General features: G+C 42.2%; 1 protein-coding gene across 1 annotated transcript in view; it reads right to left on the bottom strand.

Moving 5' to 3' along the window:
- The window catches only part of DNAH8 (dynein axonemal heavy chain 8), a 333,448-nt gene that overhangs the window by 315,162 nt on the left and 5,506 nt on the right, over positions 1-12,780 (bottom strand). The window contains 3 exon segments of the mRNA XM_017870032.1: positions 2,873-2,957; positions 9,852-9,986; positions 10,123-10,538. Of these exon segments, the coding sequence (XP_017725521.1) occupies positions 2,873-2,957; positions 9,852-9,986; positions 10,123-10,515 (613 nt within the window). The 5' untranslated portion in view covers positions 10,516-10,538.

The following is a 12,780-nucleotide window of genomic DNA, read 5'->3' as shown; positions in this document are numbered from 1 at the left end:
AAAAAAAAAAAAAAAAAAAGGAAAGAAAGAAATAGAAAATCCACATCACAAAGCCACAGAAATGTTTTGTCTGCCCAGCCTTTCTTTTTTGGGGGGTTGGGAGATTCCTCCTGCCCTGTGATTCTGGAGGATACCAGTGCCAGGGCTCCGTAGAGATGGGCATGTAAGAACTAGACTAATTAGACTCTGCAAGAATATAAACCTTGAATAAATACACACAAAGAAAAAAAACGGATTTGAGAGATGGAAGTCTACTGATGAATCCTAGAGAAACTGCCCTGAAATCTGTGGAAATGCTCTATTCTTGTCCTTCCCAAGACCTGATTGTTCAACTAGTTCTAAATTTTGTTATCCACCTTCCGCCTCCCAAAACACTGTTTTCTGCTCATATAAGCCAGATCTATTTCTGTTGCTTGCAGCCTAAGAACACTGATACATGGTATGTAGCAATATAAGAGCCCAAATGCCCATTCATCGAGGCTGCACAGGGATTTACTACCCTCCCCTTTTTCTTTGCTAAGAGAACCTGACTTTGTCCCATTGTGTACATCCCTAGAAAGAAAACTGCTCTCTCAGCCTCCCTGACCCCCAGGATAGCCACGTGACACAGTTCTGGCTGATAAGACATAAGACAAGCTTGAGTTTTCCTGATGAAGAGGAGAGAGATGACCATCAATAGGGAATGATTTTTGAATGAGATAAATCTTTATGTAATTACATAAAAAAAGGTCTAGGCTACCCTGTCAAATGCAAACACCAAGTCAAGGATAAAATGTATTATATAACCACATTTTTAGCTGATAATAAGCATTTATATGTTAACACATGCATATAAGAAAGAAATGTAGGCTGGGTGTGGTGGCTCACGCCTATGAAATCTCAGCACTTTGGGAGGCTGAGGCAGGTGGATCACCTGAGGCCAGGAGTTCAAGACCAGCCCGGCCAAGATGGCGAAAACCCGTCTCTACTAAAAATACAAAACACTCGCCGGGCGCAGTGGTGTGTGCCTGTAATCCCAGCTACTCAGGAGGCTGAAGCAGGAAAACCACTTGAACCCGGGAGGCGGAGGCTGCAGTGAGCCAAGATCGCATCATTGCACTCCAGCCTGGGTGACAGAGTGAGACTCTGTTTCAACAACAACAACAACAACAAAGAAATGTAGATGAATATTTACCAAACTGATAAATGTACTTTCATAAGTAGCAAAATAATGATTAAAATATGTGTACTCTTTGCTCTGGCAATTTCCCTTCTGAGAATTTCTCCTAAAAATTATTCCTAATCCACATAGATTTGTATTCAGTAATATTCACTGAGGCATTGTTTCAGGGAGCAAAAAGTTGTAAACAACCTAAATTCTACTGAGAGATCAGTTTGGAAAATTATAGTTATATCAGCCTAACGAAATAAAATGCAAGTGTTAACATTTTAATTGGATAAATGTACTTATTGGCATAAAGAAGACAATATTATCAAAATTAAACAACCACTATAGAATAATATCTAGAATTGGACCCCATTTTTGTAAAATATGTATATAAACCAGTTATAGAGAAATATTCACTAAGGAGTTAACATTGTGCTTTCTCCAACTGATTGGGACTGTATTTTGTTTCTAATTATAGATATTTTATCTATAATTTTCAGCTATTGTTTTAATTTTTAACAAGTTATAAAAATACAGACCACACAATAATCCTCCCACGATAAGAACCATGAGAGACAGAAAATCCACAAAGCCAACCTAGTCGCTAATTGTGAGTTTACATATTTTGTCAAAGAAGCAAGACTTAAACATTAAACAATTGGAGGAAGGTAGAAGAACACAATCAAGTACTATATTTACACGGATACTGTAAATGAGACAGGAATCTGGAGAATAGCGATGGGTTTGGGTTGGAACACCCTGGGAAGGGCTCTGCTGGAGGTGTTCTGAAGGAGGGGGGTAGGGTATGCTGAGTGGAGAGAAGAAAGGCAATCTGGAAAAGCCAGGAGAGCAGAGAAAGGGAAAAGAAATAACTCTAGTATGCAGAAAGCAATGAAGAGGGGCTTAAAGGGAGCAGCAAATTCACATCTGGAAGAGTAGGAGATCAGACTAGACAAGTACTGTGTGTCCAGATGACAGCAGGCCTTGAATAAATGAGATCTGGAGCCAATCCAATAAATAGCAGAACAATAAAAGATATATTTGGCAGGAATAAGCAGTACAGATTTCAGAGGGAGAATCTGATTACAGAGATACTGGTTTTCAATCTGGAACACCAGGGAAGGCCTAGCCTGAGGCAGCAGAGGAACCAAGTGAGAAAGAAGCAATGGGAGGGATGTGTTGAAGGTAAATCCACAGGACTCTGATGATGAGTAGTCTCAGACCAAAAGGGTAACCCACATATCTAGTTATTAAAACAAAGTTTTAACAAGCTGGTAGCATGTTAATTAGTTCAGGCATAATATGCACAGTAGGGAAAACCAGCTATTCCAAGTGACAGCTGCAGCAGGCACAAGATGCTGTGACAGGACCGCAGCGGGGCAACTGCGGGGCTCTGGAGTGGTTTCACCACCACTTCTAATCATCTGGACAAAATGGCTCCACCTGTTTCGGGGAAAATGCAATTAAATTCTAATGAAAACGTGTATTCCCAGCAGAGGTCAATGATTTCTACAAGGATATTTTCTCCTGAAACATTATAGCAAGGCCTGAAACATATATTTGGGCTGAGAATGTGTTGTTCTTAAGGCACTATATTTCTTATACGTAAACTTCTGGTAACATTTTCTTTATAAATAAAGGATTATCTATGTATAAGAGAAAAAGTATGCTGCACTTCAACGTGCGTGAACTAACTACTGGCACATTGCCCTCATAAATTCTTACCAATACCAGGTACATCTCCCTCTTGGTACAAAAATTTCAGTGTCTTACAACCATCTTTCACAAAAAAATTAGTAAATGCTTCCAGCTGTTAAATAAAAGAGAAAATGATAATCAGTCAAATGACTAAGGGAAAATTCTCAGTATTTTGCAGATGAAGAAGATGAAGCTCAAAGAGTTTATTCAAAGGTACACAAAGGCAAGCTTAGAACCCAAACTAATTTAACTCCAAAATTACTGTGCAATATAATATAGGTTGAAATATATTTCCGAACCTACATTAATGATCTACATATATAGTTTTGGGCAGCCACTTACCTGACCCTGCCCCAAGGAGTCATATGGGGTAAATAGGTGAGTCCAACTTGAGGTAAATATTTTGATATTTAATATTTAATAAGAGAATTATTATTAGGATAAACTATTTTTAACAGCTTACTTGGGGAACAGAAAATTTGCCTACTGACTGTTTTGTTGACCAATTATTTGAGCAATTATGTTTTTAGATATTGTAATTTGACCCATATTGTAGCAAAACTAAAGTAAAAACAAATCATTATACTGAGATTCTTCCATATTTATGAGCATGAAGCTTTTATTCAATTACTTAGGAGTCAGTGTAATATCTTAGTAAACAGAAAACTAAATAGATAACATAAACAAAAGCCCTGAAACATCCTATGAGAAATACAAAGTCATATACCCATTCACCTAATCCCACTGATTCCCATACAGAAGTTGTTTGTTTGTTTGTTTGCTTGCTTGCTTGTTTGTTTGTGTGTTTTGAGACAGAGTTTCGCTCTGTCACCCAGGCTGGAGTACAGTAGCACAGTCTCGGCTCACTGCAACCTCTACCTCCCAGGTTCAAGAGATTCTCCGGCATCAGTCTCCGAGTAGCTGAGATTACAGGCTTCTGCCACCACGCCCAGCTAATTTTTGTATTTTTAGTAAAGATGGGTTTTCGCCATGTTGGCCAGGCTGGTCTTGAACTCCTGACCCCAAGTGATGCTCCTGCCTTGGCTTCCCAAAATGCCCGGATTACAGGTGTGAGCCACCCCACCTAGCCATCAGTATCTCTTAATATACTGACGGCCTACGGGAAGTATCCCAAGTGTAGCAAAGCCACTCCTCCTAGGAGAGTGTTCTCAAATGTTAGTGTGCATCAGAGAATCACACAGAGGGCTTTTTAAAAACACAAAATGATTCGCATTCCTATCAGGTTCTAGGTGATGCTGATGCAGCTGGTCCTGGGACCACATTTGAGAACCATCACCCTGGGAGATAAAACAAAGCCACCGATATGTGCGTAACTCTAGCCCTTAGTTCTCTACTCTTCCACCTCCCGTATATACTTGGGTCTCACATAATTACCACCTAAAAGGGACAAAAGCTGTCCACATAGTTATTCTTGCACAGCTCCATCAGTACTTTCTTGCTGACCCTTTAGCTGTGAAAGCACACAAATTCTCAAAAGCAGTACACATGACTGGGATAAAAAGACATCAAAATATCAAATGCAATGAATCCTTGCATTTTAGATACATTGTACTCATGAGACTAGCAAAGTAAATGTGAGATCATGGACCAAAATCATGACTGTGAATTAAAAATTCACTTATATTACACAGCATTTTACCAACAGTTCATCTGAGTATCACCTAGTTAAAATGGCGTTAGTATACCCTTCTTACAGAAGAGAAAATTAAGGTAAAAAGAATTTAAGGTAAAAAGAATCATCTGAGTATCACCTAGTTAAAATGGCATTATTATACCCTCCTTAGAGAAGAGAAAATTAAGGTAAAAGAATTTAAGGTAAAAAGAATCATCTGAGTATCACCTAGTTAAAATGGCATTATTATACCCTTCTTAGAGAAGAGAAAATTAAGGTAAAAAGAATTTAAGTAGGCCAGGTTCAGTGTCTCACCCCTGTAATCCCAGCACTTTGAGAGGCCCAGGTGGCCAGATTGCTTGAGCCCAAGAGTTCAAGGCCAGCCTGAGAAACATGGCGAAATTTCCTCTCTATATAAATACCAAAAAAATTAGCTGGGTATGGTGGTATGTGCCAATGGTCCCAGCTACTTGGGAGGCTAAAGTTGGAGGATGGCCTGAGTCCGGGAGGTTGAGGCTGCAGTGAGCTGTAATCACACCACTGCACTCCAGCCTGGGCAAAAGAGCGATAGTCTGTCTCAAAAGAAAACAAAAAAAAAATTTAAGTGAAGGACCCAAAACACACAAGCACAGCACAGAACCTGGGATTGGACCTCAGCCTTGAGTGTCCAAATTTGTGCTCCTTCCACAGTACCACAACCCTGCCACCCAGTCACTGGAAAACATTGCCAGTAAGCCAGAAAAGAGATTATCTTGAGCAGTGCTAAATGAAGGGGGCAGGAAAGTGGGAAGGGGTAAAAGCGCCAATGTTGCAGAAACATCTGTATTGGTCAGGGTCCTAGCAAGAAAAGAATTCACACCCAAACGGGTGTTTTGACAAAACTTTATAAAGAAAAAGACTATTTTGTTTATAAAATAAAAGACTATTTCTAGAGGCCAGAGCGGGATTAAAGGAAACTGCAGCACTAGTAGCAACAATGGGACTAGCAACAAAGGAAACCCGTGATCCCCCAAGGCCTAAAGAGTTGAGAGCTAGAGGAAACAGAATGACTAGGGCCAGGTTGAGAACTGGAGATGCAGGCTGCTCAGGGAGCTACAACTATGGCAGCAGACAACCACAGTCAGGAACAGGGCCAGGTGGGGAGCTTCTCTCCCCTTCTGCCCTCCCATCTCCTGCTGTGCCTCCCACTGGCTGAACCAAGTGGAAACTGGAGAGTAAGGGAGCCCAGGTGATAGATTCTATTGCGTTCAGCTTTCTATGCCACAGAGCAGGGCAGAGACAAAGGGAGAATGGATCCAGAGGCAAACAAAGTAACCATCATACCGCCTGTTGTCCACTTTTTTGTGGTGCCTTTACTGAGCTGCCTTCATCCTGGATTGCACGCCAGGCTTCACATTAAAAGAATACTTTTCCAGGCCCAGCGTGGTGGCTCACACTTGTAATCCCAGCCCTCTGGGAAGTCAAGGCTGGTGGATCACTTGAGGTCAGGAGTTTGAGATTAGCCTGGCCAAGATGGTGAAACCCTGTCTCTTCTAAAAACACAAAAATTAGCTGGGCGTGGTGGCGTGCACCCGTAGTTCCCACTACTCAGGAGGCTGAGGCAGAAGAATCGCTTGAGCCTGGGAGGTGGAGGTTACAGTGAGCTGAGATCGTACCACTGCACTCCAGCCTGGGTAACAGAGGGAGACTCCGTCTCAAAAATAAATAAAATAAATAAATAAAAAACAAAAAACTAAAGAATACTTTTCCATATACTCCCAATTTCCTAAACTGCACCACACCAAATCATGCCACCCCTTGTTCCTCGTTCCATCTCCTTACTCACGTGGTCACCAACCTTGATCCAACCTATCATATGTCCTTGCCTTTTCCCCACAACCAACTAAGCATTCTAATCTTTCAGATTTTGACACTGGTTTCCCTACTGGGTACACAATTTTCCCTCCACCATGGCTTTGCACACTCACAAGCAACTCTTAAGGAAATACCTGTGGCAGCTTGATTCTTCCTTAATGCCTACATTTCCCATTCCTTGCAGCATAAGCAAGCAGTGTCAGGCCCGGACCATAATGACCTTAAAAGTAGAATCTAACCACATGGACCCAAAGTCTGAGACATACCCCAGGAATAGCAAATAGAACGCTAGCATGCTAGCCAGTAAGAATTCCTCCAAACAGAGAATACCAGCCCAGAAATCCAGATGGCAAATACTTAAAGTTGGATTACTGCAGGTGCCCACCTCCCCCGCCCCACCTTAGTTCTAGCAGTTACCCTTTCATGAAGGCAGTGATCAGGCCGCAATGCCTATGCCTATACCCTTTGCAGAAGATATAGGGATTCCAATTGTGGTGTTATCCAAATTTGTGGCCCAGCAATTTTCAGGTGAAACAAAATTGATCACTTATCTTCCTTCCTCCTTAACCAAATGCAGGAATGATCCTCGGGACAGGCCTGAAGCCTGGGCCTACTAAGAAATGACTTTTTAGAAATTGGCCTTGCCTTCTTCTCATTGTCATCATCTCAGGGATGCATATAAGGTTGTTTTGCACCAGTTGCTTAGAGAGGCTAGAAACACATGTAGCCAGAATCGTCACAGAAACTAGAACTCACTGGGGAAAGGAGACCATTAAAACAAACAAACCCAACTTGAGAATGGCAAAGAAAATCCTCTTACTATTTGGTTGGCATTGTCCACAGTCAGGACCAGCTACAGAATTTGATGAACCCAGTGCAAAACGAAAATGAGAGACATTTACCAAAGAATTATCAAGAACTTCAAAATGGTGACAAAAGATCATCAAACCAAGCATGGTGACATTCTAAGCACGGGGCCTCTGTAACTACACAGCCCAAGTATCCATGAAGCCAGCCTTGACCACAGCAGTAAATTCCAGCAGGGAACTTTGGTGACCTGGGAAACCACAACTTACTTCCAGTTGCTTGCTGTGACACCTCTTGTTTTATGTACACATCTCCATGCATTCTCTATACTTTGTCATTATAATAGCTTAGAGCTATTGATGTCTTTGCATCAATCACATCCCCATCTAACTATTACAGCTACACAACAGGACCAAGAAAATGAGCAATCCCATTCCTACTGTCAGGGAACTGCCAGGACCATATTCTTTTTTTTTTTTTTTTGAGACAGAGTCTTGCTCTGTTGCCCAGGCTGGAGTGCAGTGGCCGGATCTCAGCTCACTGCAAGCTCCGCCTCCCGGGTTCCCGCCATTCTCCTGTCTCAGCCTCCCGAGTAGCTGGGACTACAGGCGCCCGCCACCTCGCCCGGCTAGTTTTTTGTATTTTTTATTAGAGACGGGGTTTCACCGTGTTAGCCAGGATGGTCTCGATCTCCTGACCTCGTGATCCGCCCATCTCGGCCTCCCAAAGTGCTGGGATTACAGGCTTGAGCCACCGCGCCCGGCCCAGGACAATATTCTTATAAGGATACTGGACGACATGAAGCGCAGACAATTTTGCAGAATTTAACAATGCACTGTATGAAGCAAGGGGTAGCTCTTTATTATTACTACTACTACTACTATTATTATTATTATTATATGAGTTGGAGTCTCACTCTATTGCCAAGGATGGAGTGTAGTGGTGCAATCTCGGCTCACTGCAACCTCTGCCTCCTGGGTGCAAGCGATCCTCCTGCCTTAACCTCCTGAGTAGCTGGGACTACAGGCACATGCCACCACACCCAGCTAATTTTTGTATTTTTAGTAGAGACAGGGTTTCACCATTTTGGTTAGGCTGGTCTTGAACTTCCGACCTCCAGTGATTTGCCCACCTCAGCTTCCCAAAGTGCTTGGATTACAGGTGTGAGCTGCTGCACCCGGCCGGGAGTAGCTCTTTTAGGCACTGTTCCATAGAACCCTGGCTCCTAGAGCAAGCTAAAAAGTTTTGCCCATGTTTGCAGACGCCTATAAAAGCAGGGGATATGGCCCCCATGGTGACAACCTCACCACAACCCCACCTCACCCCAACTCTCCCACCAGTGCATTCAGTGAGACAATCAGCTCACCAGCAGTCTGCACCTGCTCACTGGTCTTTCTGGGATACCAGCCCAGTTCACTCCTAGGGTTGAGAAAAAGTCCAAGAAGCTAGTGGTAGTTTTATTGAAAATGATCTTAGAACCAGAGCTATGAGGAGGGAAGCTACGACACAAGTGTATCATACATTACTATAATTAGGGTGACCACATCAATTTATCATCCAAAACTTTTAGTAGTGTCAGGAGGTACTGTTAATCATGCCAGGAAAACAGGTATAATCCAGAACTGTCCCTGGCACACTGAGACATATGGTAACCTGACCTGCAATCACATCACTATTTCTACTACCGTATACTCATACAATAGTCACTGTTCCCTGACTTATTTATGCAGTTTTTCTCTACAAGTGATTTGCATATGTAGTTCATATAATATGTACTTGCAAAATATTACCTACCGTCACTCAACTATGCCTCTAACTTCTGACATCATTCTGAGTTAGAAGTTCAGCCAAAATTCTAGTTGCTGAGTCTTCTCTTCTTCCTCCTGTAAACCTGACTAGAAATACCATTCAGCTGGGCTGGGTGCAGTGGCTCAGGCCTGTAATCCCAGCACTTTGGGAGGCCAAGGTGGGCGGATCACGAGGTCAAGAGATCAAGACCATCCTGGCCAACATGGTGAAACCCCATCTCTACTAAAAACACAAAAAACTTTAAAAATAGCTGGGCATGGTGGTGCACGCCTGTAGTCCCAGCTACTCACGAGGCTGAGGCAGAAGAATCCGGAAGGCAAGGTTAAATAGTGAGCCGAGATCACGCCACTGCACTCCAGCCTGGCAACAGAGCGAGACTCCGTCCCAAACAAACAAACAAACAAATTAATTTAATTTAATTTAAAAAGAAATACCATTCAACTGGCTATAATTATATAAACTAAATCTTCTCTAGTCAGTAAAATTCCAACTTTAATCTTTTTTTTTCTTTTTTTTTTTTTTTTAGACAGGATCTCACTCTGTCAGCCAGGCTGGAGTACTCACTACATCCTCCACCTCCCAGGCTCAAGAGTTCCTCCCACCCCAGCCTCCTGAGTAGCTGGGACCACAGGTACCCTGTACCACACCCAACCAATTTTTGTGTTTTTTGCAGAGACAGGAGTTTCGCCATGTTGCCCAGGCTACTCTCAAACTCCTGGCCTCAAGCAATCCTCAGACCTCAGCCTCCAAAGTGCTGAGATTACAGGCATGAGCCACTATGCCCTGCCCCAACTTTGTCTTTCTAAATGCTTTTTGTTGTTGTTGTTTATGACAACTCTGTTTTCCTAAGTTAATCACTTACTCAAAGAGCAATTAAAATGTAATGATAAGACTTAAACTTACAGATGGGCAATCCAAAATTAATTCTTCCACAGTTACTATGTCCAGGCCAAGATTTTCTGCTAGAATTTCAAATATATATTTGTATGAAGGGTCAATTTTCAGTCTTCGGCTTTCCCTTGCCTCTCTAAATCTTGCCTAAGGAATGAAAACCAAGCGTCAAAATTGCAATTCTGAAGAAAAAACATCAAACTATTTCATATTTTGTAAAGTAAAAGTATTTCGTATTTGTAAAGGAAAGTGGCACGCATGAAAAATCTTATTAGAAGCAAACCTGTCTCTCTTTTAATGTTTCCTGCAGATTGGGAAGGCCACTCATACTCCGGCGGTATCTGGAGGACCGCCGGGAAGAGGAAGAGGACAGCACTTCCGAAATCACTGATTGAACCGGTCTTGGTGCAAGCCTGGGTCGAACTCTATTCAGATCCGCTTCATCATCATCTGGAAGAACTATCCCTTCTTCAGAAGGAATGAGATCCCGATAATCCACCACAGAAGGAACATCATCTTCTGGGGAAAGAGAGAAATTATCTTCTGCCGGAGCCTCCACCGTTGGAGGGCGCGGGGCCTCTTCCTCTTCTGAACGGGGAGGGCCAGCCTCTTCCGTGGAGGGAGGAGCCTCTGCTCCCTCAGAAGGGGCGCCGCCTTCTTCAGCTTCCTTCTCCATCCTCCGTCGTTATGCTTCAAAACCTAGAGTTATAACAGAGGTTCGTTTAAAATTACAGTAAACTGAGTGTTGTACGTTTTTATTCCTCCCCTTTTAGCTAGACAAGCAGCAAAATCATCAAGTTCTGCCTTGCCATATTATCTGAGGAAGCTTGGTTTATTGGGCGGGAGAGGTGATATTTTTAGTGAGGACAGCAAACACACACACACACACACACACACACACACACACACACACACACACCCTGGGAGCTTTTCAAACTTTAAGTGCTCCTCCTGATTATGTTATGGCCCTAGGGGACTGTCCCTCCACGCACATCCCATCCCTGCCATAGTAACCCTGGCAATTCATTGGAGAGCACCTGTCCTCAGGTGCCTTAGGGCTAAAAAAAGATTGAGAGCCACTAAATTAGAGGACAGACTGTAGATCACTGCCAAGGTACTCACTGTGCAAGAGACCAAGCAAAGAACTTCGTGAACTCTAAATGTTCCTTGCTTCAAGGAACTCTGTGATGCAATACAGTTCATCAATCAGACATTCTACTGTCTGCCATGTCTACCATAAAAGCATAAAACATCCTCTTAGCAGCCAAAATAAATAACCCCAAGTCCAAACAGAAAGTTCACACTGGAAAGTGATTGTGGCTATTTATTGAGGCAATAGTACTATAGAAAGCATAAATCTAGCCTACCTGATCAGAAAAGCTCTAATAATAAAGAAGTGTAGAAGTAATGAGCACATAACCATGGAAATTAGGGAATGCTAGTGGAAGAAGAGATGTCAGTTATAGACTAAACTCATCTTGTAGGACAATAATGATGCCTCCAACCAAATAAATATGTTTTCAGGATGTGGTTAAAATCCAGAAACCAGAATAATAGTAAACATTTGGAGAACAAAAGTATACATTCCCAGACATGTAAGACAGAAAAAGAAGTTTCTAGTGAGAAATTCTGAGGACACAGATGCAGACCTGGCCTAAGTAAGATGGAGCTTCTTACAATGGGTCACCAGCAGACACCACACAGAACCATCCTGTCACCTATGCCCCACAACTGCCTTCTCCAAGTTTTCCAGAGAACTCATAAACAAATATAATTGTTTGTTTGATACCCTTAATAGGCCTACTCAAGGACAAACTGACCTATCTTTTAGCTGCCAGTTAACCAGTTTACCCACCCACTGCCCCTAGAATGTGTCAACATAAACCATTGTTCCCAAACTATCAGCAGGGTTTTTTTAGCCTTCCCTCTCCCCACTCCCTTTCTCTCTTTCTCTCTCTCTCTCTCTCTTTCTCTTTTGTGACAGGGCCTCACTTTACCACCTGGGCTCAGGTGCAGTGGCGCGATCATAGCTCACTGCAGCTTTGACCTCCCAGGCTTGTGACCCTCCCACTTCAGCCTCCCAAGTAGCTAAGACTACAGGTGCATGCCACCAGCCTGGCTTATTTATTTATTTATTTATTTATTTATTTATTTATTATTTTTATTTTTCATAGAGACAAGGTCTCGTTATGTTGCTGAGACTGGTCTCATGGTACTGCCAAACAGTACCGGTATTCAAGCTCCTGGGTTCAAGTGATCATCCCACCTCAGCCTTCTGAGTAGCTGGGACAACAGGAATGCACCACCATGCATGGCTACTTTTTTTTATTTTTTATTTTTAAAGACAGGGTCTCACTCCGTTGCTCAGGCTGGTCACAAACTCAACAATTCTTAAACTTGGTCTTTTGAGGTAATTTTCTATATGTTTGTTCCTCTTCATTCTTTTTCCTTTTGTCTCCTCTGCACATTTTCAAACAACCTGAGCTCAGTGATTCTTTCTTTGCTTGATCTGCTGTTGAGAACCTCTAATAAGTTTTTTAGCTCAGCAAATGTATTTTTTAATTCCAAAATTTATGGATTTTTTTATCTCAATCTCTTTGTTAACCTTCTCTGATGAATTTCTGAATTGTTTTTCTGTGTTATCTTGGAGATCACTGAGTTTCCTTAAAACTGCTATTTCGAATTCTTGGTCAGAGGGTTCACATATTGCGTTCTTATTAGGGTTAGTCGCTGGTTTCTTGCTTTGTCCTTTTGAAGAGGTCATGATACTCTGTTTGTTATTGTTTCTTGTGAATGTGTCTGTATGTCTTTGTGTTGAAAAATTAATTATTTATTCCAGCCTTCTCTGGCTGGCTGGTTTTGTTTTTTATTGGAAATGTCTGCTTAGAGACTCTTGATAATTTACCTGTGGATTTTCTTTTCTTTTTCACTAGGTCACTGA

The sequence above is a fragment of the Rhinopithecus bieti genome, unplaced genomic scaffold (genome assembly GCF_001698545.2).
Source record: "Rhinopithecus bieti isolate Rb0 unplaced genomic scaffold, ASM169854v2 scaffold_4553, whole genome shotgun sequence".
Classification (NCBI taxonomy): Eukaryota; Metazoa; Chordata; class Mammalia; order Primates; family Cercopithecidae; genus Rhinopithecus; species Rhinopithecus bieti.
This window is presented reverse-complemented; position numbering and strand designations above follow the sequence as displayed.